The sequence below is a fragment of the Paralichthys olivaceus genome, chromosome 11, assembly GCF_024713975.1.
Source record: "Paralichthys olivaceus isolate ysfri-2021 chromosome 11, ASM2471397v2, whole genome shotgun sequence".
NCBI classification, from domain to species: domain Eukaryota; kingdom Metazoa; phylum Chordata; class Actinopteri; order Pleuronectiformes; family Paralichthyidae; genus Paralichthys; species Paralichthys olivaceus.
This window is the reverse complement of record NC_091103.1, coordinates 13,992,058-14,019,182: the sequence shown is the minus strand read 5'-3', so window position 1 is coordinate 14,019,182 and position 27,125 is coordinate 13,992,058. Positions and strand designations below refer to the sequence as shown.

The 27,125-nt window shown below is 41.2% G+C and overlaps 1 protein-coding gene across 1 annotated transcript; it reads right to left on the bottom strand.

Moving 5' to 3' along the window:
• Positions 1-60: 60 nt before the first annotated feature.
• On the bottom strand, positions 61-25,182 carry vps53 (VPS53 subunit of GARP complex). Its single transcript, XM_069534104.1, has 22 exons — positions 25,025-25,182; positions 24,463-24,543; positions 23,381-23,430; positions 23,218-23,284; positions 18,286-18,372; positions 17,738-17,853; positions 16,764-16,883; positions 14,768-14,846; positions 14,496-14,639; positions 14,240-14,382; positions 13,572-13,713; positions 12,473-12,553; positions 12,111-12,205; positions 10,817-11,059; positions 8,826-8,973; positions 8,446-8,528; positions 8,284-8,362; positions 7,832-7,980; positions 7,661-7,730; positions 7,390-7,527; positions 2,600-2,704; positions 61-1,766 (listed from the first exon to the last, which is right to left on the bottom strand). The coding sequence occupies exons 1-22, from the start codon at positions 25,109-25,111 to the stop codon at positions 1,596-1,598; spliced, it is 2,478 nt and encodes an 825-aa protein (XP_069390205.1). The 5' UTR covers positions 25,112-25,182; the 3' UTR covers positions 61-1,595.
• Between the last annotated feature and the right edge of the window lie 1,943 nt (positions 25,183-27,125).

Sequence of the window (27,125 nt, the reverse complement as noted above, 5' to 3'; positions counted from 1 at the left end):
GATGAGAGGGAATCTTCGGCAGTGTTGTAACAGCTTGGCCAGTGTAGCACAGTTCAGACCTTATTTATAGTAACTTTATTTACAGAGCACTTTTCAACACACAGTGCTACACAACAAGAGAACAAATGGTGAACATACAGAAAGAAGCACATAAATCATTTTACCAATAGAGATAAAAAACCATAGTCCAGCACCTCATGGAAATTCAGGAATATGCCTTGTGGAGAAAGTGCACATTTAGTCAAGACCATCTCAGACAGTCTTATTTCCTCAGGTGAATCACTCTGACCCCCCCTTCAGCCTAGACTCAGGAAGTTACACCCAAAGATCACAAGCTGCTCAGAGGTAATAGGGAATTAAAAGATATAGGCTGAGGCCAGGTCATTAGGAACCTACTGAAAAGTAATACATAAAAAAAAAGATCCTTCAACAAACTGGGAGCCAATTTAACAACTGATAAAACAAGTGGAATGTGATTGTACCTTAGTTTGAGTTTATATAAATATATATATATGAGGGCCCAAGACACTGAGGGGCCCTTGCATCTACATCAGCGACCATGGAAACCAGACTGCAGAGATGTTTTGATTTTCCTCCACAGGCTGTGACATCACACGAGGCTTCAGAGACCCAGAGTACTCAGCACACTGTAGACACAAACCCAGCTTGTTTTGTCTCTTTTATGACAAAAATAATATTTTCCAAACCTTAAGTAATTTGGCCTGAAAGTACATTGCAGCCGAATGGAAGAATAAATAAGACTCCTGCTTAAACAAACACAAGCTTTTATGTCAATGCAAAAAGAGACAGAGGATTAAATTATTGAAGATTTTTGGACTATAATAACACAGCAGCGACCGCACACGTGTACTTCATGTTTACATAGACAGTATATACCCCATTAATTGCCCCCCGTTCCAGGCAAAGGCCCAAGCCAAAAGTCTTCAGTTAGATGGTTTCCAAGTCAACCACGAGAGATTTTAAATGCCAAGACAAAGATGGCTCAACGAAGATGCAGGAAATCCAAAGATCCTCTTTGTTCCACACTCAGTGATTTGTTTTAGGTCGCCGCTCACACAAACAGTCCCGACACCTATGACGTATGTCCCCTTTAATGAATGGCAGAGATGCGCACAAATGTCAACCCCCAGTACCCCCCCTTTAAATTAAAAATGATTGAGTAAAGCCATAGTTATCCTTGAAGAATATTATATTCAGAGAACATCAACTTTAATTATGATCAGGCTGCTGCTGATCATCAGGGATTAGACGTGTACCAGAGAGGCAGCCAGCGGCTCTCTGAGCTGACTCCAGTTAACAGCACTACATTCAGTCTGTGTAACAATGTACGAATGTTACAAAGCTCAGGCATTAGTGACATGAGAAAAAAGAGGAAGTTACAGAAGTAAAATGACAGCTGTAGCAACAAGTAGCAGTTTCTTCATAATCCAGCCTCAGCTCAGATTCACATCACTGTCAGTCAGAAAAGTCAGTCCCATTTTTGCTCTTTCTTAAATTCTCCATGGTGACTGAATGGAGCGTTAAGAGTGCAGGAGGTCTCATCCTGCAGCCTCTTCTATTATCAATGTGTCTGTTCACAGTCTCTTCTTGATGAGTTTCTCCAGTTTACGGATGCGGGACGACTCCTGCTCAGGGGTGGGGGCACTGAAGGACAGAGTGGGGCCTCCGTCTGCCCCGGAAGGTGGAGTGGGTAACCTCTGCCTGAACAGCTCCAGCATGCTGCTCTGCTCACTGCGCTTCAGACCCTACACACACAAACACAGGGGAAATATCAAAAACATTAAGAATAAAATTTCTCTCAGTGACAAAATAAATCTGACCACAATATGGACAGCAATATAATCTAACTCGAATAAGTCTCATTATACTTCTTAATTGTAATATAACGTCCTGTTGGAGTTTTCACAGCATTTAGAAACATCAACATACGGTTACCAACTGCTTGATGAAGAATGTCCTGGATGCAAAGTTAGAAAGAAAACACTCAAATGGTAACAACAGTAGCATCGTACACGTTACTATTTCAGGTTGTGGTTTTTAAAGATTTATGACCTTATTCAGGTTAAGGTCATCAACAAATGCTGTTTACATGACAGTGTCTTACTCAGACTACTCAGGTTAATATCAGAATAAGGTGGAGGTCCATGTAAGCGTGTCTCTTGTTCTGCTTCACAATGACAGGTTAAATAACACATGGGAAATATGGGAAAACATGAGGGAAGATGCAAAGCAACAATATTAAAACGATAGTTTGAGATGTTGGGAGGTACATGTATTTGTTTTCTTGCATGAGAAGTTCAATACCACCCTTACACCTGAATGTTTAATATGAAGCTGGAGCCAGCTGCTTGTTAGCTTTGCTTGACTTAAAGACAGGAATCTGAGGGGAACAGCTACCCTCTGTGCAAAGGGAACAAAATCTATGAAGCAGCAGCTCTAAAGTCACTACAAAAATACGCCTTCATGTAGATGTAGATATAAGAGGTATCTTCTCATGCAACCCTCAGCAGGAAAGCAAATGAGCACATCTCTTTAAATTCTGAACTATTCCTTTAAACCACTCTTCAAACCCACTCACCTTCATGTCCAGAATCTTCTGGAAGGTCTCTGGGTTGCCATCAGCCAGGAGCTTGATGTAGTTGTCAACAAATACCACTGGTGGTTCATGTGGGGCCATCACCACCTGCAGGAAAGAGTTGAGTTTAATGCTGCTTTCACCCCCTCCCCTCTTTTCCTGTGCACCATCACGGGATGACCCGGGAGATCTTTAAATGATCCCACATGGGGCTGCTGTGGCCCAGAATGAGGGGAAGGGGGGTTGTGTTGGTGGGGCAACTGCCAGAACCAAGTTGTTCGGGCTGCAAACAAAGTTGAGACTATGGTTCTATATTTAGAAGCCCTCTCACCCACTATTTATTTAGTTTACACACCAATTACTCCACGCATGAGTGGGCAAGAATTAGCTTCAGCAGTAATTATTTGGGGGGGTATAATGAGTCTGGGTAAAAATCTGCATTAGTCAAAGGCAGACAGAAAAAAAAGTTTAATGGAGCTCAAGTCTATCTGGATCGGATTGTCTTGGTTGTTTTCCCCTCTCAACAAACGAGAATGTGTGGAAAAACGTGGATCAGATAGCATTTCTTAAAGCCGCGGCAAAGCAGGCGGCCCAACACATGGCGGACAGACCCCCGACTCCTATCTCAAGCATATGCGTGCGCACAGGGACCATCTTGCTAAATGTTTATCCTCTCCTTCACTTCAAAAAGAGCCAATCTGTGCTTTCAAGCTTTACTACTCTCTTTTTTTAACTCAAGGTAAAATACATGAGAAGGTGAGCTGCACAGATAAGGGGAGAGGGGGGAGATGAGAAGCAGGGGAGAAAGAGAGGGGAAGTGCAGGCATGAAAGACTGGAGATTGTGTGGAATTCTTTGCTTTCCTTACTCGCCCTGCTGGCTGAGTGATTTACTTAGCAACTGTCTTGGAGCCGGGCCAAGGCAAAGGCCTGCAGCGACCTTATAAAAAGGGAGGGGGGATTTAAGAATGAAAACTGGCATTAAAAGAGAGAGAGAGAAAGTAAGAAAGGGGAGGAGGGGGCATTCAGGCTTAACAAGAGGGGGCTGCCTTTTTAAACACTCCCCAGAAGAGAACTTCAGAGGTGGGGAAGAAAGAGCTGGAGCTGTGGTGGTGGGCTGGGATGGAAGAGTGTGGAAAACAGCCACGTCTCACAGGCATCGCAGCAGCCAGGAGGCGGCGAGACAGACGGACATAAAGAATCTTACTTTGAACATGACTCAGAACTGTCGAACATAACGGGCAACTCAAGGGCATTCACCTCCACTGAAGATAATCTGACGTCTAAATAAAGATCATAAATACGTGGAAAAAGTTCTCTTCTCAAATTCTGCAAACTCAAGAGAAACTTAAGATTGCATCAGATTCAAGCACTGATCAATATTTTCACATCAAAGACAGACCGAGTGACTGTGTGTAAAGTGAAATTACTCACAAAGCGACAAACTCACCCAAGATGCAGTTTCCCCAAACTTTTAAAAAAATCTAAAAATCCAGATCTAGTGAAATTAAATGTGGTTTCATAAGGCAGAGGGTTAGGGTTACTAATTGTATATCATTACATTTCATTGTATTATTAATTACTAAGGTCTATCTTTATTGTTTCTTCTTATGTATTACTTACTTAATTACCTAATTATTTGTTTAATGTCACTTGCTTGTGTTTTATAAACAATGCTATAATAAACATCTTGACTCCTGAATCTGGGCCACTGTTTTCTCATAAGGTGATGATATGTGAATATTGTGTTAACAGCCTTGTTAAGCTCCTGAGTAGCACAAAAAATCAAAATAAATGAATACCATCATTAATGCGGCTTTACGTCCGAGTTACATCACATCTGTTTAAATCATTAACAGGTCGGTTTCCATTCATGTGAGACTGGCATCACAATAAATGAATCATGCAGGTTTTTATATGGTTAACAATCTGTCCATCTGTCTCAGTCCATCTGTCTCAGTCCGTCTGTCTGGACTATTTTTAAGTTCTCAAGAGTTCAAATCCAAACTTGCAAAGACAATACGATTCCATACTCTGTTATTTGAAATGTAACGGAATCCCACAGTGGTCTGAATGTTTGAATCTCAACGTGAGCTTTGAGGGTTTAAAGTGCTCTTTCATTTGTCCTAAAGAACTGCAGCAGTTTCTTGGAGCGGCGGAGCTAGATCTAATCTGAAGTCGCAGCATCACAGAGTGTAATTTAAGACTATTGTTGAGGTTTGGCAGAGGAGTTCCTGTATTGACCTTCATTCGCTGGGTTTGTCTTTCAGAAGCTTCAGTCTCAGCCCAAGGTGGAAGCAATTACCTGTAAGTAACCTCCATGTTGCACAAAGTCGAAGGCTAGGGCTGCAGTAAAAAAGCTTCTCTTCACTCGTGTGGGCTTTTCACTAACAATGGCCAATGGCATTCACAGAAAGTATATGGCTCATTCAAAATAGTTTTTCTAAAAGAGGGAAAAAAATCCACAGAAATTGCAATTTACCACATTTTCTGCTACCAGGAGCAGAATGTAATATTTATATTATTGTGTGCTACTGTTGAATTTCATTTGGACTGTAACATCTGTCTATCTTTTTATCTATTTATTTTGATATTTCCTCTAGTATCAGATTACTAGTTTCCACAATGATGCTTTTGTCCTCCATTGTCACAGTAATGCAGGTGAATCACTCAAAGGCCTTCAAGCCTGCGACTGTGAGACTTCTCAGAGAGCCTTATAGATCACATTCCAGCTGAAGGGGCCCGCTGGCAGTCAGATTCAGAAAAAAGCAGACAGTAGAGGGCTGATGTGAACGCGTTCGATAATTCTATAATGTGAAACCCTCTTTAATGTTTGGCAGATGAGTGGAAATTTATGTATATACATTCAGGGCATTTTCCCCTGGGAACAAAGACACGCCTTACACAGGCGCTGTGTGTGTGAGAGTGCATCCCAGCAGAGAGAAATAAGAAAACGTGAAAACGTTTCGTCTGACGGACAATGTTTACACAGCTACTAACACAGTACTCTACAACTGAATCTGAGGCTACATCCACACTACTACGTTTTCATTTGAAAAGCTGCTATGGTTACGCCGGGCGTACACACTACTCCAGAGTTTTAAAGCTGCTAAAACAGAGATGTTTGGAAACACTGCTGGCTCCGTTTTAGTTTGAAAACTTCGGCACAGCGTTTTAGTCTGTAACAGGCAGAAACTGAGATGTTTGGAAATGATGACAGAGACTCACAACTATTCGCTGATTGGGTCTTTACGGTCACAACATAGCCTTCACTGATTCATCAGGCTCCTATCACATGCCCCCGCTCCGGGAGAAAACAATCGACATTAGCTTCGACTACCAGTGTAGAAAGCAATATGAATAATCAGTTACAAACATTGCTGGCCCTGTTGTCTTTGCCAACAGCTGATGTGCAACTAAATTCAACATTTATCTTTTTGCCATTGCTGCTTCACGTTTGTGGTCTAGCATGCCTTCCTGTTTACACCAGCAGCGAATGCTCAGTGAACGTGAGTAGTCACAAGATATACATTTTCAGGTGTGTTAGTATGAACAAGGATTAAAACTCATATGGAGCCAAAACACTCCTGTGGACAGAGATCCTTTTAGTTTGAAAACAGTGTTTCTTTAGTATGGATGTACTGATGCATTGTTTTTCAAAGTAAAGGCAGGACAGACTCCACGAATAAAGGTCACACTGACTGCTGTAAACATCAAGACAGTCCAAACACGACAACTTCAGGAAGGAAACACGTCCTCCCGGGAGTCTACGGGAAATCAAGGGACAGGCAGGCGTGTGTGCATTTCTCTTCACTCTTGGGACAGTTAATTAGCTTGGGGTTAATACATGGCATCCACATACCAGTGTCCTCCAGGGTCTTGTGAGATAATTCTGAGGTTACTGGCTGAATCCGGAGTTTTCCCTCTGCACCGACACAACATCCAAAATACATGTTATCCTGCGTGTGTGGTTGCATGCATTTATTTATTTACCCACTCCCCCATACCGCGTTAAAGAAGATGATTGTGTACATCATGTTTACTCGTCTCTCACTCATTAAACCAGTCGTGGTTTGTGAGCTTTATTCCCATTCCCCTTCCGACCTCATGCGAGGTGGGTTATTTTGTGGAAACAAGCTCATAAAGTGCTATTCTGAAACGGGGTTGAAGATGCAATTAAAGGGTTATTCTGCCTACAATAAAATCGAGGTAGATAATCTGCTTGAGTGACTCAAGGCAAAGAATTTACTACCAACTCGCCAGTCCAACCACAGACACTTGAGGAGAAACGTTTGTTTGGCTTGTTCCTGCTTCTTACTGTGGAACCTTAATCAGTGGAAAAAGCAGTTAGCCGCAGATTGTACCACATTATTCTTTGTGAAGCGTTAGCATCAACACCGAAGCTCATGTTTAACTGCAAATGTCAGAGTTTTGACATCAAATCCATTAAATGGCAAACAAGAGATAAAGAAAACTCACTCACGCAAAAGGGTTTATTTAAAACTCCGATCCTTTAAAGGTCAGAGACTGAAACTCTGGTTGTAAAAAATGGCTGAAGTGAATTTTAGCCACCCAAGTTAAGTGTCATAAAATCTGAAGTGTCCCATAAAGATGGAGAGGTTCTGATAATGTGTTTGTTCATTCCTCTGCTTTGGTAATGGGGCTGTTGAAAGTTGAAGTAGTTTGAATTTACAGTTGAACTAACTTTCTTTTTAAAATCCATCAGTTTAAGATGCAAGTTCCTTCAGTGTTTATACTGTAAAAGGTCAAATGATCTCTGATGTCTTCCTCTCACCTTTAGTATCATCTCTGCTCTGGTCATTCCTTTCACCACTATCTTGGTGTAGCTTGCGGGTGCCTTGCGGAGCACCTGGGAGCCTATGGAGGGAAGATCCAACAAAACAGTCTTCAGGGAGTGGGTGTCGAGGAGGAGCTGGTGGTGCAGGAGACAAAATTCAAGATTTTAACATGCATAGCAGTGCTGATGTCAAATGTAATACATTCATTTTCTGATGCAACACTCAAAATTGCACATACATGTACAGTTAAACATAAATTAAACTTACTTGCTCAGCTCCCACCATGCTTATAGGCTTACATCTAAACAGGTGGTTGATGAATTTGGGAATGAAAGAACTAAAGAGAGGAATAAGTGACACATATATCAAATTCAGGAACCTTCAATTATAGTTTTCAAGAGTACTCCAGTATGAAAAGTGTGTATATATATGCAGTACTTTGTGAACTTGATGCAGAACTGTGTGAAGTATTTGCGGGTGGAGGCCAGATTGTCTCTGATGATTGGCACATTTTGTTTAATGTGCATGATGATTGACGTCACATAAGGACTCTGGTCACCCACGTGCTCCACACTCTGCCACGGCATCTGAGCGGAGAGATGAAGGACAGAAAGGCTTTAGCATCAGAGATAACAAACATTTGTTTATCATCAGGCTCATGTGTCGATCCATAAAAAAACAAAGACATTCTTGATGTGGAAATTCTCAGTTTTCTTAATGAAGACTGACAGAAAAGCAATGTTGTGGCATCTTCTTGGGGAGCATTCACACCTCCCTATAGTCTGAACCGGAAACAAGGGGTCTCAGACCAATGGACCAAAATCTAGCCTTAGATTCCGACATCTTAAGAACTATCTGAGCTGAATGTGTGAGTGTGTGAGTGATCCAACCTTGCTCATAGCAGTGAGAGCAGGGTCACAGGCAGCATCCAGATCTTGAACTAGTAGCTGAATACTGTTTGAGATCACACTAAAAAACATAACGGACACAATTACCACACACTCTTCACATACTAGAGGGAGAAAAAGTAGCTGTCTGTAAGTGTCACTCACGTGCTGAATGTATCCATCTCTCCAGTCAAATTAATTCTCTCCACCAGGACTTTATCTACTTTTTCCTTCAGCTTCTCTTCCAACTGGAAAACATACAAACATAGATATGAATAAAAGTTTTTGTTGATATTTTATGTGTTGATCTATTTTCTATCAACACTTACTTAAAATTGTAATTGAAACTGTCACAGTTAATTCTTTAAAACCCTGATGAAATATGAGTCAGAAGTATTTAACTACTATCATGATATTACCTCTTATATTCCCAAACATAAACTGTCACTGCCATTTGAATAAATTATAGACACAAATTTTGAATTGCTTTGATCGATACATCTGTGTGTGTGTGTGTGTGGGGGGGGGTATGTGTGTGCACATGCCTGTTGTGTAGTAGCCAAACAGTACTCCGCAGTGCTAAGGATGCTACAGATCAGACAGAGCTCATCTACGGTGAACTTTGCAGCATCTGAGAACTCTTTCTCCTTCAGTAGACTGCTGATAGTGAGACCGCCACTGTTACTGCTGGACCTGGCACAACAAGAGAATGAGAAAATCAGCAGTGGATAAGTGAGAGAAACATGTTCCATATACGGAAGGAAAGAAAGGTCAGATCCTGCAGCTGCTGCAAGAGGACTCAATTTCAGTTCCGAGCCAGCCCTTTGCTGCGTAAGAAATAAATAATAAGAACAGATCTGTAAATAATGCCAAAATATTTTACATGTAAAGTTTATTAACACCAACACATTTATGTACCTTATATACACAAATGTGTCTCTATATGTATCACCTGAACAAAACTGAAATAATCTGAGTCTACTATCATATGGGGGCATTTTGTATTCTTCTTTAGTTAGACAGATGTCCTGATATATTGTCATATAACTGCAGTATATCTATTATCAGAGAATTGCTGTATCGTGATATCAATGTTTTGTGGGCAGTATATCACAAATAGTATCGTATCATAAGCCTGCAAACCCTTAAGTTAAGATCAATTCCACGATGTTGTGTATTGTTATTTCCAACACTGGCTGATGTGGACCCCGTTCGTTTTAAGCGTTAACAAAATTAAACCACAGATGAGGAAAACCATTTTTAGAAAGCGATACACAAGAAGATGCGAGCATCAGGGTGCTGAACCAATTAGGTTTCAATGAGGATCCAGTCATTAATGAAACCTTATAACAGAGACGTGGTTTAACCACAAGCTCCTTTCCAGGGGCCTCACACAAAACCTCACACACCCAATTCACCAGCGCTCCATATTGAACAAGCATGTTCGCATGCATTTGAAAGTGTAAGTACTTGCGAAGTATTGAAGTGCATCTTCGACTGAGTGTCTGTTTACAGCTTAGAATGTGGTACACATTAGTCAGTGAATGCAAGTGGTCATTAGCTGCATGCATATCTGACAGAGAAACAGAGCACGCCTCTGTGTGTATGCATGTGTGTGTGCGTGTGTGTGAATACACCACAGCCAGTGATGAGTTCTAATGTGGCCAATGAGCCAGAGATGTTTTTGCTGGTTGCCTATTAGGCTTCGCCACAATATAACCAGCTCCAGATCCCTTCTAGCGTGCCATCCCAATCCATCAAACCCAGCAGCATTAAATACATTATGTCTCAAACTTAACTCCTCAACAGCCCCATTACCAGAGCAGAGGAATGAACAAATAAGGGTGTGCCATGCTTGTTTGTAAAAACTTGGTCCTAAATAAATCCGTGTTTGAGTTACCGCCCAGAAATAGTAATGATTCTCTCTGATGGAAAATGTCAAAAGAGCAAGTGAATGCTATTGTGTACTTTTATAAGCTGCACTGAGTTTGTGGGACTGATTCAATACTTTTCAGAAAAATATTGAGGTCTATGGCAACATGGAATACTATAAGAATCAATGTATTATTAATTGATTATGCAAAATCTACAAGACAGATTTCCACAAAACTTGGTGGATGGATGGGAAATGGGCCAAGAAAGAGCCCATTTTTATTTAGTTTGGCACAGATATGGACAAAGGGGCAGATCCAGGAAACGTTAATCACTTTCTTGAACTTGAGCAAGCGTTTTTCGACATTTGACATTATTCTCCCCGGGGGAAACTCACGGCTCTTCATGAAAAAAAATCAGAAATATTTAGGGAACTATGAGTGTGTGTGCAGTTTGGAGCAGCTTGACTGAATTTGACGGGAATGTTGGACCTCGGTATAGGTGCTACTAAGAACCATTCTTGTTTCTGCATTGATCATCTCTTGGAAAACCTTTTCTTATTGTAGAACTAAAACTAAGTGAAAACTTAGTTCGACATCCCCTACATGAGAATTCTAATATAGGACCTTTTTTTTTTAAATAACTAAACCCAAGCAGCTCTTACTTTGGTAGGTTTCCAGAGAGGATCTTCCAGGCGTACTCCCTCAGGAATTTCTGGAAGATAGTTGTGAGGGCAATCATTGGTTCTCCGGTGCTCAGCTGTGAGCACTGCACCATGCACTTCTTGTAATAGACAAAGAGGTCAGCACAGCTGGGCAGAACCGCTCCGCCTTCCTCCGCGCCCACCTTGGGTGGGCCTTGTGCTCGGAAGTCGGCCACAAAACGGTCGATCAGCTCGCCTAGGTTCCTGTAGATTCCCGTAAAATGTACAGCCAAACCCACACAGGTTCACACGCACATGCACACACACGGGTGGTTGGATCAGGGGCACATGAAAGGAATTAAATGAATGAAATCAAAACATTTAAACATTAAAACACATGATTGCTGTGAAATCCCAATAAATACACTGAACCAGATGGATAAACAGGAGGAAATATTTCAAGCATATCAAAATCCTCAGTATTACATTCAACAGGTCCATGGTTAGTTGGTGTGGTCCGATCCAACTCAATATTGGAACTGAAGCCAAACACAAAACAAGCAGGCCACTGTTCTCTCCTGCTATGCCCCACTAGGGACGAGGTGATCTGGCCATTGCCTGTTTCAGGCCTTTGGACAGAGTGAAATGAGGTTGTAGCTGCACAATAGGTCAATCCTGTTCACTTGGACGGACAAACAGTGTTCTACGCACCAGCGAGCCAAGAGCTTGGTGGTGGGGGTGCATGCAAGCACAGTAGAACCAGGACTGTGTTCAGTTTCAGGAGTGATCACCATGACTGTGGGAGGGCAGGGACCGATGGAGGGGAGGCGAAGGAAGGTGGTAGAGAACGAGAGGAGGGAGAAATGAAAGATAGGCAGGAGGAAAATGGAAAAAGAGAGGGAAAGGTAAAGACTGGAGATGGAGAGGAGGAACGAAAACAAAGATTACACTGTAAAATAGAGACCAAAGAAGGGATACAAAAAAAGAAAAAATTCAGGGGGTGGGAATGAAAGTAGGCAGATCTGCAACTGCATAACATAATCTTCAACCCTTCCCCTCTCTCTTTCTCTCAGGGTCTGTGGTCATGTAGCTAATGGGAAACATTTCTGCCACAGTGGAGACAGAGGCTTGTGAAGGAACAAGAGATGGAAAGACAGTGGAGGCAATGAAGTAGAAGGGGAGGAGGAGGATCTGATTGATGAGCAGGAAATGGAAAAAGAATGTGCCATCCAGGTTAATGCACAACCTGCTCCTGATTCTGTGTACGACAACACAACTCGGGTCTTGTCTGGTTGTATGAGTGTGTGTTGCTCACTTGTCCTGGGACTCTATGTAGACATATAGATGAGGTTCGAAACACTTGGAGACAATGCCATGGAAAGGGTTGTCTGGAGCTTTGGGCTTCCTGGGCTGAGAGAGCATAGAAAAATGGGCTGTTAGGGAAATAACAGGCTCTAGTTGTAGCTGCTGAGTTTAAATCTTTTAACATTAACAGTGGGTTAATGTTTTGCTTTCTATTCTGTGAGCTTAAGGTCAGCGTCTGTTTCAAAGACAAATTAGTGTGGGAGACATGTAACCTTATAGTGAAACTGGACTCAAGAAAGTGCCACATCTAAGGATAAATGATGGTCTCTATGTTGCAAAAAGGTCAGGTTGGGTCAGTGCAGATCATCTTACCTTGGCTAGATCCACATCCTCACCTGGCTCGTCCTCCAGGAAGGGGTTAGTAGGTTCAAGAGGGCTTTCTGGTCTCTTTTGCTGTTAAAACACAGAAATGCTCAATTATAAAGAGCCAGACTGCCACTAAGGAATCCCATGGTAGCAATACTCTTGAGTTTGACTAAGTATTATCAACAATGTTCATCGATTTATCGCCAACTTTCCATATCTTTGTAAACCATTTCATGGCCACCTTCGATGAACCTGCACCTCCAGTTATAAAATCCCACTCAACCAAATCCCTGATTGAATCACAGAGGCCAGCAGGCATGGGTGTAAACTGAACTCAACACAAAAGAGCCTCTGTCTGGTCAAAATGTTATCGTTTACGAACATGATTGGCCTAGAATGTGTCTCAGCAAAACTAATCATCTGTCCATCCTGTGAGAATCGCTTCCACCTACACTTGCCAACATGAGTGGGATGAAAGGTTTCTTCAGGCTATGACACCAGAGTAGCCTGTGTGAGTGTCACTTACATGAAACATGCTACAAATCAGCAGTTTAGTGTAAGTATCATAGTAATGCAATTAAAAGCAGAAAGCACAACTGAATGTAAATTGATGAGGTCTCAAAGTAAGATTTAGTTTATACACTCATGTAAACTTACTTTAACTTTAATGATATGACAAGATTTATTGGGGGGAAGAAGCTGTGATTTCATATTGCAGGGAAGTTACAATAAGTAAGTTACGCTACAGGTCTACCTAGTTTGATGACGTCGTGAAGCAGCGCAATCATGTAAGTTGCAGTCTTTACCATCTTTGCTGATGAAAACCTACCATGTTACCCAGCAAACGGCAATGAATAATTGTGATCCATAATGAGTAATTGATACAAACAGTAGAAGGAAAAAACATCAGACTAGCTAACAGTGTCCTTTTCCCTTGTCATACAATAATTATCCCCAAAGTTATAGCAAGGATAAACAAAGCCACGGGCAAAGCTGATATGACACAATTAAAATGCAACTAAAATGAAACATCCGGTTACCATTGAAGAGTAAATAGACCTATTGTTAGACATGTTTTGTGTGTCTCCGTGTGTGCGTTTCTCACTCCAGGTATGTCAGTCAAGGTGCATCCTGTGAAGCGTTTGGCCAGTAAACCCTCAAAGTTTGTGGTCCTCTGAATGGCAAACAGAAGCAGTTTCACCTCAATCTCTTTAGCTCGTGTCCGCATCACTTTGGCTAGCTCCACCCTGAGGAACATACAAACACACACATAAATATGGACACAATTTGACTTTATCACATTTAAACTTCTACCCTTTCATATCCAAAAATGTTCCACATCAATAGTACTGTTTGTAAAAAACATGTCTCGTCAGACTGGTTCCAAATGACACAACAATCAACTAGATGGTCTTTCCTCGGTAATTGAAGCCTGGAGAATTACACAAATGCCACCTACTCTCTTTTCTTGTGAAGCTCAGGGGAAAAGATTGAGAAATGTGGGCACTAGGACATTGCTCATGTAGGCCACCTACGTCAATTACACAGAAAGTGGCAGCAAATCACAGAGTCATGCCAAGCACTCCATACTGTACCAGAGTGGTTCACTTCAGGATGCAGAAAAGTCCAATTTCTCAGATCCTGTTTAATTTGATTTCTCTTAAGGATATTTCCTTTTCTCTCAGACAGAGACAACCATACAATATTCATTAAAAAGATAATAATATAACATATCATTTATAGCCTAAACCTGTATGCTGTAAATGTGTTTACCTGGTGATGTGGCAGAATTCCACAGCAATCCGCTCAGTCATGCACCATTCTTCAGGAAACATGCGTCCATATTTCTCCTCATAGTCCACCAGCTGCCGTTTGATCCAGGCATAGCGGCGATCGATCTTGTCCAGCCAAGCAACCTGAGCAACCGAGCAGGTATAATCATAAATATCTAGATATCACCTTTTTGGATTAAACATTTACTGCAACTAATTATGATCTACTAATATATGGAATTCAATTTCTAACTCACATCTTGGTTTTCCTGGAAGAGCACCAGGTACTCTGAGAGGTGCTGCCTGATGAACTTTTTGATGATCTCTTGTTTGATGCGTGGGTCCAGCACGTTGGCAACCAGGCAGGCGTCTCTCAGCACATTACTGGGACCACCTGTTCTCTGGATGGATGTGATTGTGATTTAAAGTCGAAAGATAAAACAGGACAAAGGAAGGAATTTGTCGTGAAAAAAATCTTAATCTAAAACAAACAAGTAAATCTAAATTCTTGTTCAACACATTTATTTACCTTGGAGCCCTGGGAGGGGAAGGCTTCTTCAAAATCTGCCAGTATCTGAGTCCCCAACTCACTCTGTGCTGCTTTCACTCTAAATGGGACAAAAACAATAACACTGAACTTTACATTGTTTCCTATTTTCAATATACACTAGACTTTAAATTCTGAATGCTTTGGATGACTAGTCTCTGTGACAATTTGGGTCACAAGTTGCGTGCATCTTTGACAGTGAGTGTGCAATGGCTGTGTTTGATTTGGGAGAACTACTCATGCAATACACCAGTGAATTGACTGAAGAGTCTGTTTTGAGACACAACAAGAGAAACATGTATATTATGAGGTTTACAGATAGTCTGAGGACTGGAGTCACTCGTAGGCGTGTGGGATGGGTTAAACAAACACAACACCAAATGTCATTCCAGTCATCCAGAATAAACATGCGAGGGTGGAGGAATAGTATCACTGATGGATACCATGCACCTGAACTGATAGCAGTCATTACAAACACTCACTGTTCACTAAATACCCAACTATCCACTTCTCTCTGTGAACCACTGGGTATGAATCTCTTATCCCAAACACACCCTAACCTGCAGCTCCTGTTTCAGCTGCATCTCACTTTGATAAATTGATCAGATTTTTCTTATTAAATCATCTAGTGTCTACAGCTGTTTTATCTGAATGAGACCGAACTGTCAGCAGCAGATGTAACTCTAAACTAATAAGTGGCTGCATTTTGTCCACTCATGTACTGTACACAGAGTAATTGGTGCAGCTACACACAGCCAGCAGCATCTCTCTGTGCAACAGTGGAGTTGTAGTTATGCTGGTGAGAAACATATCAAGCAACGATCAGGAAAAGTCACTGTGTGACTTACAGCAACTGCAAATGTGTAGTTAGTTTTGCCTTTTGCTGTAATTTTCTTCTGCATATGATCTTATTACTGTCCCTAGCCCCAACCCCTTCATATCCATTATTGTGTGATCTACTGCTCGTCTTTGCATCTGTCTCATCTGATCCTATCCGTCTTACTCTGATGAGTCAGGTCAGTCCAGGTCTCTCACAGAGAAGTAGTGAGTTTTTTCTATTAACGGTTTGTGTCCAGCTGTCTGCCCTGCCTTCATATCTTTCCCTTCCCTGTGTCTCTCCTGTCATCTGTTTCTCCAGCAGAGTCATTTCTTCCATGCAGCTGTTGTTTGGTATGAACTCTCTCTGCCACACCTCAGTCAAAACAGAACAGAAGGTCATCCTTTCTTGTTTTAGAGGACCAACACCACTTTGAACCTGAAAGGCAAGTTGGCCAACATGTCCCAAACCGATTCTGGTGGTCTTGGAGAATAAAAAAAGAAACAACTGCATAATAATGTACTTTGTTGTAGGTGTGTGTTTCCTAAATATACTGGTAATTTAAATGGACCATTTAACATGCACAGCAATCTCAAGTGCGAAGTGAAATAAATGCATCTCCCATATGCACCAGTAGAAGAACAAACATGGAGATACAGACACACCCTCAGAAACTATGCCTCTAATCTCTGCCTATGGAAGAAATGCTGGCATAACACAACCCTATTCAGTGTGTTTCCTTCCTTTGGGTTCCTGTATGTGTGGGGTTGTGCGTGCATGTGTGTGAATATCTGCATAAACAGGATGTAATACGCAAAATACCTCCAGGACAATATATTGTAACCACTTTTCAACAGTTCAGTGGAAGAGCAGTGGAATATTTCAGCTGTATGGAGAGGTCGAGGTCTGAACTGGCTACTGACACGGAGCTCCTCTTACAGCTATGCTGCTCAACAGAGATCAGCTTGAGCAAGGCACTAAACTCAAAGTAAGTATAGTTGAGGAAGATATGTGAAGAAATAACCTTATGTGAGCACATTAATCACTGGTGTGTGTGTGTGTACGTGTATGTGTGTGTGTGTACGTGTGTGTGTGTGGTTCTGTGTGTGTGTGTGTGTGTGTGTGTGTGTGTGTGTGTGTGTGTGTGTGTGTGTGTGTTACCTCTCAGAAAGCTGTCTGATCTGGGGAATGCCCATGTACTTGTGGAAATGTTCCAGTACATTGACCACTCCCTGCAGCAAGTTGGCAACTTCACCATACTGCCTCTTTCTGGTCATGGCTCTGGGAAAAAACACGCATATGAATTATATCCATTATTTTATAAAAGAAAAAGCATTGATATTGATATTCTCTGGGGAGTAATCCCCCCTCAAAAACACACATTATATTTCTAACATAGTACATTCTTTTTTTATCTATGCTTTTGTTACTTTCCTTTGCCATGATTTACTAAAACTCCTAATGTGCTACATAAATTAATCTGACTGGACTAGACTAAACATGTGCACCAATATTGGTCAAGAATCCATCTAACTGTATCTTACTCAAATCTCAAACAGACTTCACTTAAAAATGTAGGGAACAGAAGAATATAAATCTTAGAGATTAGGAAGCTTGAGGCCCTTGTGGGATCTACACAGGATTTTCTCCTGCAGCTTCACCAGGCCACTGATTCTATCAGCCTTACTGAAAACTGATCAGACATAGTGTATAAAGATGGACAACTTGTCCCCAATCCTCCCACTGTCAAGAAATGAAACAAAAAAATCCTGGATACTAATGTTGCCATCTTTCATCTGTGACGTAATTTAGCAAGTCGGTCCCGACCATTTTCATAGCATCAAATAACTAATCAGAACCAAAGTTAATGGAAACGTGAACTTGATGATACAACAGTGTGATAAGATATTTCTTAAATGACAGAGACCACCTTTAAAAAAGATTTGGATAGTGCCAAATCACAACATACATTATCTCAAGGCACTTTACATAATAATAGTAGATCTGTCTTGTACTTGTAGCAACTACAACTTTGACCTAAAAAAAAATATACATCTCACAACTACTACTTCAGTCAAATAAGCTTAAGGGGTAAACTGTGGGAGTCTTTTGGTGTGAAACGTGATTATACCCACTCCAAAGAGTCCACGCCCCCTGCCAACATGTGCAGGTGGTTGAGGGTGGTGATGGATGTAGTTAGGTGGCGCTTGGCATGGTCCAACTGCTTTATGTCGCGCGTAATCTCCTTAACCTGTGCAGGGAGAGAAACAAGTCAAACAGGCTAGTCTACGGAGAAACACAAAGAACAAGCATGGGGGGAGGGGGGGTGAAATAATATCGGAAAGTTCCTCATTGGATGGAGCAAAAGGATAAAAAGAGGAACACAACTGCTGGTTTGAGAAATAATCTCCCACCTTATCCTCTCGTCACACTTTCTCTGACTCTCACTAGCACACACATAGTCCTGCTGCTAACAGAGACACATGGAAGGTGCATTACCTTGACTTTAAATAACTCTCCCCACCGTCCTCTATTGTAACACCAGGAGGATACAGGTTGTATCTCCAACAGGACATGGGGTCATGTCCCTGATAAGCTTCAACAAGCCACTCTGTCTGTGTGTCTGTGTGTGTGTGTGTGTGTGTGTGTGTGTGTGTGTGTGTGTGTGTGTGTGTGTACACACCATTTGTTCGGACTTCTCTGCCTTGTCCTTGATGTCTTTGATTTTGCCAAACAATTGTTGGATGGCAATCTGGGCCTCCTCCAAAGCCTGCACAAAACAAACAGAGCAATAAAACAAAACAAAAGTACAGAGAAGACATGAAGACACATTTTAACTACTGTGTACAAACCAATAAGAATATATATGTGTGTGTGTATGTGTGTGTGTGTGTGTGTGTGTGTGCAACACTACAAATCAGTGGTCTTGCTCAGCATGTCCATGATAGATGCCAGAATAACAATATAAGCAGAAACAGCAACAGGAAGTGGTGGAGGAATAAAAAAAACAACAGACGCATTTTGCCAAAACCTTGATCTTGAGTCAGCAATACCGCTGTGAATAAACAAGATCTTCTCTGCTGTTTGACATGTACCACCACCAAGGAGATTATGTTTACACCCCTGTCTGTTTGATCAATATATAGAAATATATATATATATATATATTAAAAAACTGTCAATATCAATGTTCACTAAGCCTACAATAATGTATCAGGGCAGAATGAATCTGTGTGTCAGTTGTGGTGTGCTGGTCTTGGTCCAATTTTTTTTCTATCCGGTCTCATCACTGGCTTTGGTCCATGTAAAAAATGTATCCTGCTAAAGTCCAGTCCCGGCTCAAGAATTGGACCAATGTCAAACAGACTAATTGGACTTCTAATTGACAAGCTATCGAGATATCTGGCATAGATGGGTTTCAAACTGGCATACAGGTCATAAGGCTAAGCTCTGCATAAAAGCTGTCACTTTAAGAGGCTAAAGAGGTCATTAGCAGTTTTAAGAGCCTATAAAGCCAGACCGAATTAGAAAACATTTGACACATACAACTGTATGATGGCTGAAATGCTATTCTACCATTTCCCCATCATCTGACATGGCAGCTGTTCTTTGATGGTCCTAAACAGAGATTCTGTCAGACATCTGATGCCAAGGTAATTGGCTTCACTTGGCCCGGTGCTGTGGCGGCACTGCAGACACAACTTCAGACTCTCACACACACATGCACATGAGGAATGCTAACAGCCGGCACCAGCTGTGCAAGGAATTTACAACTTTTACAAGCACCTCTAGGACACAAGTGAGCAGAGAGAGAGCAAAGGGAAAAACAGTGGATGTGCATACAAACACATAAATACAGCTCGCAGTGACAGCAGAGGATTTATTTTCCTTTCTGGGTAATGTCACAGAACAATGCCTGGTGACAGTGTGGTGGAGTCAAAGTTTAGACGACCCCATATTTGACTAGGTCACAAAAAATCCATTCTGCCATTTAACCCTCTGAGGGAAGTGAACATGACTCATCCCTGTCCTGAAAATGCATATCCCATGATCACTCACGTACATTGGGCACACATACATGGTTGGTGCAGATTGCTCGAATAATTGTTCGTCTTCAACACATGTAAACAGTTGTAACGTTGCGCAACAGATGTTAGCAAAGATAAAAGAGTCAACAATGTTTGTAATTGATTATCCATGTTGCGTTCTATACTGCTGGTTGATTTAGTCCAGAATAGGCTCATGTGATAGGAGTGGACCGAAAAGACTAAATTAGCGAGCGGTTATGAGGATCTATCTCATTGTTTCCAAACATCTCAGTTTCTACCTGTCTAGACTCAAAGGCTAGAGTTTTCTAATACGGGGCCAGCAGTGTTTCCAAACTTCTCAGTGTTAGCGGCTAGTGTGGATGTAGCAGAGTTGATGTGTTTTTTCAAAATTAAAAAAGTTATGTGGCTGTAGCATTGAACAAAGCCAAAACCGAGAGGAGGTCTCTCTATTCTTCTGATCACAAGTTGCCTCCAGTTTGCACGCAACTCTTTCTCTTCACGCCTCATAAAACCCTTTGGTTGTTCGGTGATTGGAAAAATAAAGAGGCAGGTTATATGATTATTCTTTGATCTGAGAGTGAGGAGGAAAGGAGTGGCACTAAATCTTTGAAGAGCTTCCCCAGAGGACGTCTTGAGTGAGCAAAGTGCACGCAAAAGAGACCAGAACCTCCAAGGCTACAATTGTCGCTCATGCACACTCGGCTCAGTCAATCTGGCTCGCTTCCTAGCACTCATTTCCTGTATTTAGCCTTGAGGAAAGCGGAGAGAAAGACCACTGCCCAGCAGGCGCCTCCATGCCCAAGATGTTATCTGCTCCCACACGAACATGCACACATGCACACCAGGGTATCCCTAACATGCAATAAGCAGCACATGTTCTGTGGCACACATTAAGTGGTATTATAGAGTTTTAAAAAAGGAAAGGGGAGCTTCTTTCCAAAACTTAAACAGGAGCGAAACATTTACTCATTTCTCAGACAGAAATCAGTTTGACTTTCTAAAGTAGAGAGTATTCTAGATGGTACATCCGACCACCCCAATGCAGTTATTTTAACAGTTGGACCACTGCCTGAGTGCAACACTTCATGTAAACATTTTTAAGTGTTAACAACTCCTGAGGTGAAAAAAGCTTAGCTTGTCAAAAACCTATCACCATTTCTACAGCATTTTGTTATAAACAACTGCTGATATAGTTTTATTCAATTTGTTTCTTCATCCTTCTGAGTGGATGATGAAATAGTCGGATTTTACACAAATAAAGTTACTAAAAATAGTTGAGGCACAAACTGATAAGATTCTGCAGCGAGAGTTCTACAAATCAAGAAGACAAACAATCTTGAACACTTCAGTGAGCTAGTATTAGACAGAGCTCTGAGAAGTTTAAAGGATGTAAACTAAAAGAAGCTGTGAACAGCCTTTCGAGTCAACATTAAACATTTACATTTAAGTCAATTCTATAGGAAGACCACCCCAAACTGTGTTTTTAAATTCAGCTTTCTTGATACCACAAAAGACATACAGAAAGAACACATGTTAAAAAAATCTATACACAGAAAGTTGGCAAGTTACAATCTCTCCAAACAGGAAGGACCCTGGTCAAAGATTTTCAACACCCACATTTATCTAGATTTTATTGAAGGAATATTTCCAGTAAATAACTTTAAATTGCACCAAAACAAATCAAAACAAAGGCACATCGGTTCCAGTTTCAGGGCCAGGGCCTCTATCTATGGAGGTTACATGTTCTTCCTGTACTGGTGAGGTTCCTCCCACAGGTTTGCTTTATTGGCAACTGTAAACTGTCTGTATGTGTAAAAGCTAGCAAGGCTGTTTCTTTCTATAGGTCAACGCTGTGATAGACTGACGGTTTGTCCACGCTGTTCCCCGCCTGTCGCCCAGTCAGCTGGGACTGGCTGAAACCCTCTTAACTCTTCAAAGGCAGAGTAGTACAGCTAATGAACAAATGAATCAACAAAACTTCTGCTGTTGGGACAAACTTTCTGGACAATTTTTGACTTCAACGAGTGTTAACACCTACTGAGTGACTAAGAAGTTTAAATCATATTCCTGAACTGTGAATGGCAGGCAGTAATTGATAGCAAACATTTGGTTTTGTTAATGAGCTTCCACACACATGGATTCTAACAAAAATGTTTTCATGGCCTCAATTTTCTCTGCAAAAAGATGAATACATGCAAAACATCCTCTTCATTAACACAACGATAAGAGTTCAGCTGAGTGCGGAGCAGGTGTGGTGCGGTATCCACATCGCCACGACAACGAGCACGACGAGAGTATCGTACAATGCAGCTGTGTGTGGCAGGAAACTCAGCTGGCAGACGAGATACTTATATATATATATATATATATATATATATATAAATTTATTTGTATAATTTCACCAGCTGCTAGGACACATTAAAGGTTCATGTGAAATAAATCCAATACTATGTGGAAAAATAACATGTTAAGTGTAAAACAGCCACTGACAAACTAAGTATCAGCTCTATTAGCTGCCAGGGACAGTGTCATTTCCACACTCTCAGACCTGCAGCATTTAATAGACAGAAGGAAAGTCATTCCCCTGACAACCTCTCATTTTTCTCTCCTCTTATCTTTTGCTCTCTACATCCTTCTCTACAAATGTTACTATCTTGGGTTTCAAACGGGCGATTGCATGTAGCTCAGTGAATAAGTTCAGTAAACAGGAGAAAGGGGCTAAACTGCTGATCCTGTTGGTTTTATTCTATTGGTGTCTTTATGTCTCCATCACCATCTTGAAATGAACACCTCTCCGTCTTTCCATCTGCAGAACAAATTTTCCCTCTGGAAATGTTGGAATGGCTCTGTGGGGCTGGAAAAATAAACTGAAATTATTGTGTGTGACTGTATAATGTTATTGGTCTGGACGGGATTTAGAGCGTTTCTGCTACTGCAACGGTAGCTGACTGGGAAAGAGAGGGCCACCGAGCCAGACACCCTGACGACAACGCACACCTAATCATGTCAGTTGGTCAGAACATACGCGGGTTGCCCATCAGGTGTCACGTTCCTTTTAAGCCACAACTCCTTGACAGAGCGAGGACCTGGATTAAATCAGCAGGGGCTGCTCTTTTCCGTCATGCTCCCACAAGAAAAGGCAAAGACTCAAAAAGCCTGGGTTTAAAAGAAATCTAAGTATTTACATATGGGAATCCATTTCCCAGACATGTTTTCCGTAAAGAGAGGCAGTTTAAGCAGCGGGAATGGATCTGAGTCATCTTGCCCTTTTCCATGGAAGCAATGTGGAGAAAGAAAAGCGCAGAAGAGGGGGAGGAACATGTTTGTCTGGGTTGAGAGCAACCAATGGCACCATTCTAACTTCAGGGGGACACTATTTTAAAAAAACATGTGATGAATAGGTACAGTGGTGAGACTTAGAATTTGCAGCTGTGGTTGTTTATCTCCCCCTATTGCAAACATGGTCATCATGCTGTGTTCCTACAGTGAGGTGCAAGGAGTAATGCTGTATAATGCTACAGATTTAAGGTGATGTATGTTTCCTCATGACTTTCAGCTCAACTCACCTGTCTGCCATCCTGGCCAACGTTGGTCTGTCCTCTCACCACCGTTCGGATGTTGTCGTCTAGACGCCTGTGAAATGTGATGCAATGGCAGTCAACAAAAAATAAAAAAAGATAAAACTACAAACAAAGCCAAAACATAATTTTATCATTTGCATCCACTCACCGAATCTTTAGACGAATCTTGTTAACCACATCATCAATGTTGGCCAAGGACTAAAATATAAAGACAAGAGGTCAGAAAAACAAAGAAATCTTTTACCATACATGTTTTCTATGACTAGTAACTCTTAGTTTATCACTTTAGTACCTTAACCTATTTGTGTCCTGCTGTTGGCCCAGAATTTTACACAAAAAACAACAGAAATACCGTTCATATAGCATGCATGTGTACAAACAGATGATTTTTTATCAGATTATTTAAATCTGGCCTATAATATTGACCACTTGTATGTCGTAACATCACCTGTTAAATAGATACAAAATCCAAGTAGGTGAAAATACATAAGCACAAACTATAGGATTACAGTGACCCCTCATGGAGACAGAGTATACATACACATACATGTATTGTATAGGGATACTGTATAGTGCATAGTTTCTTTAAGATAAACTGCAACATTAACATATTGAATAAATAAATGATATATAAAGTAAGATATGGATAAATTACATTTTTGTCAATATATAGCGAAAGTTCCAACTCATGAATTAATGTTATTTTAACAATTAAGATATTTAGATATTTCACAGTGGAAGAATCAAGTTGATGTGATGAATGAATGTCATTAAGCTACTTCAGCTTCTGGGTTGTTTTGTGCATGTTGGTCAGGTTGGGCTGGGCAATAAAACAATATAAATCATTTTCATCAATAGCAATATACCAGAAGTCCAACACAAATAGATTTAATACTTATACATGTTGTAAACACAGTGAGGACGCATAACACATAATTGATCTACATCAGATCTGTTAACTCATATGTTGATTATTTTTAGCCTTATCACTCAGCCCCACATTTTGGTTCACTGCCATGACTTAGCAGAACACGTGGACAAAACAGGACCATTGTTGTGTTTTGCATGTAGGGTCAAAATGTCTGCTGCTGTGTAAAACACCAATTATTTTAATGTATAACACAAATTATTCTCGACTAAACAAAGACAAAAAACTGTCAGTCTCATGTTATAAACAATGATCGGTGTGAGTGTGTAACTGTAGTTGTGTGTGTGACAGTGGACGATCACCTGCTCGGTGGGGAACAGTGTGTTGATGTACTCCACAGCATTGAAGTCTGCTCTGTCCAGAGGGTCCTGACTGGGAAAGACCTTGCAAACAAAACGTGACATAAAGCATTCTGGTCAGGAAGTCCTGTCCGTCTGTCTCACTGAATACCTGAACATGAGGATGACTTCAATGTGCATTAAGGTGAAGCCTTGTGAGGTTATTCTCAGTTGTATTGATAGAGCTGCAGCTAATCATTAGTGACAACCTGTTTAATGAGTAAACCTGTGAGATCCCGGATGTTGTGTCATCAGATATCTTAACATCACTCCCAGCTAACGTTAACCCAGTATTTTAAATGTGTAAAGATTAAACAGTGTTAAATGACTGGAAGTGTTTTATAGATCTATAAAACAGCAGCGTCACATCCAGAGAGCAGCAGCAGGATGTGTTAGCTTGCTAACAGCTGTGTGTGTGTTTAAACACACACACACACACACACACACACACACACACACACACACACACACACACACACACACACACACACACACACACACACCAGTAACTGAATGAAACACCAACCTGCTCAATGGCGAGCTGCACCTCCGGGGTGAGATGCAGAATCGACTCCAAATCCTCCGCCAACTCAAATTCTTCCTCCTCCATCATCGTCAAAACAAAGCTGCGAGAGACGTCTCCGGCAGAACACTTCCTGGTGCAGAGGATTCTGGGATGCTGTCAAACGGTGCTTTCAGGGGTGTCGGGAAACCAGAGCATGAAAACAAAGACAGCCGACTCGGGTGTTAATTCATTAGTAAATAAAGGTGACAACAGAAATAGGTATATTTTATAACTTTATAGTTTTTTCCTATTTTTTTCAAGTACATAGTCTGGTATCAATCATGACATTAATGGACTGTTGAGGAATTGTTGACCATCCTCACACATTACTGTATATGCCACTATATATTTTGTATATGATGTATATTACATTTTATCTGTTCACCGTTAAGAGAATAGTGCCAGTTTAAATCACACATCTCTCTCTAAGCAGTACCCAAGGTCAGGTTATAGATAAAGGACCGACCAACAGATCCTTGTAGTGTGTACACTTAGGGACTTTCATATCTTATTCAGATGCCCCAGACAGAGAGGCACCAACTTCAACTCTTCTGTGTATTTCACCAGTGGCAAGACATAAGGACACAATGTGATTTAGGAATGCATATTTAGACTTAACTATCCAATAGGATGTGAACACCTACATGGAACCATTCAAAATTAAAACACCAGTAGGACATTTTTACATCTGTCACTGCAGAAAGCGTCCATGTACTTATTAAGTTTCCAAATCAATTTGCTATATTGGTAACTTTGTTTGTCCTCTTTAATGACAAGAACTTGTATTCTTGACATGTTCCATTTGTTTACTTGGAGCAGACTCCACAGGGGACAGCTGAGGGCTCTGTCTGTCATAAACACATGCATTAATCAGAGAAGCAGACAAGGTGCTAGGGAATTACATGATATGACTTAATAACATGTTTGGTCTTCACAGCTTTCCTGTTTTTGCAACTTAACTGAAAGACAAATATTTCTGATGTTGTTTGCAGGTGATGGATTTTCCTTGTGGCTTTGCAGCATCATGAGCATGCAGTTAACAGTCGGAACTCACAAGGAGATGAGGAATCCAAATGTGTTTTCGCTTCTCCTGACTGCATGAATGGATCTTTACATAAATCTCCTCAATTATTACAGTAATCATGTATATCACATATATATAGATAAGGTGCACCTAAACTTAAACACGCTATAATTCTATTCCACCCCCGATCCCTTAAAGCCCTGTGTGAAGTGAGCTGATGAAAATCCCTATATTATCCCTACATTTTAATTAAATTTTACACAGCCTTACAGCTTCTCCCGTATTCTCTGCTTTCCTCATGTCCCTAAATCTCCTCATAGCTTCTGCTCTGATTTTAATACATCCTGGTCTTTTCTGACCTGTAACATGATTACATCACCTGCTCCCTCTCACAGTGACCATTTAACACAAAACAATATCTACTGCACCTACTGCATCGAGAAACCAGAGCCCTGCTGGGTAATGAATTACTGTCATTATGATCTGTCATTTGAGGAACAGCAGTGCCCCCTGTTGTTAGGCACCTATAAACACACGCACACACGCACACACGCACACACAAACACACAAACACACACACACACACACACACACACACACACACACACACACACAGGAGGCTGAGAGAGGAGAAAAGGAGGAAGAAAGAAAAAGGTGGAGTGGTGAAAGAGCAGATGCTACAGAAAAGCAAGGGGCTAATGTAAATGAAATCTACTCTAGAACGATGTTGCACAGGCTTTTGATAAAACTGGAAAAACGCATAAGTGAGTGCTGCCTGATATTTTTGAAGAATGCAGGAATGTAGTGAAAGGGAGGATGCACGAAAAACCACAGAGAGAAAGTCGACAGGAAGAGCTGAGGAGACATCTGCATTGTGTTGTGTGTAGTGTGGGACAGAGCAGCTGTTGGACACATCGGGGGTCACAACGAACGCTGCAGACCAGCAGTGTGTGCGTGTACGTGTGTGTATGCAAGTGTGAGCGTGACAGTGCATTTTATGATAATCGTGAAATGAAAATGAGATCATGGTTTGGCTGA

Bases quoted from the DNA above. Each gene is read 5' to 3' on its own strand.
- vps53 (XM_069534104.1), bottom strand. From the start codon at position 25,111: ATGATGGAGGAGGAAGAATTTGAGTTGGCGGAGGATTTGGAGTCGATT. The intron at 12,554-13,571 runs GTGAGAAACGCA...GTGTTTTAACAG, and splicing joins CCTTGACTGACATACCTGGA to CAAAAGAGACCAGAAAGCCC. The intron at 7,731-7,831 runs GTACTGCATATA...TCCTCTCTTTAG, and splicing joins TTCTGCATCAAGTTCACAAA to TTCTTTCATTCCCAAATTCA.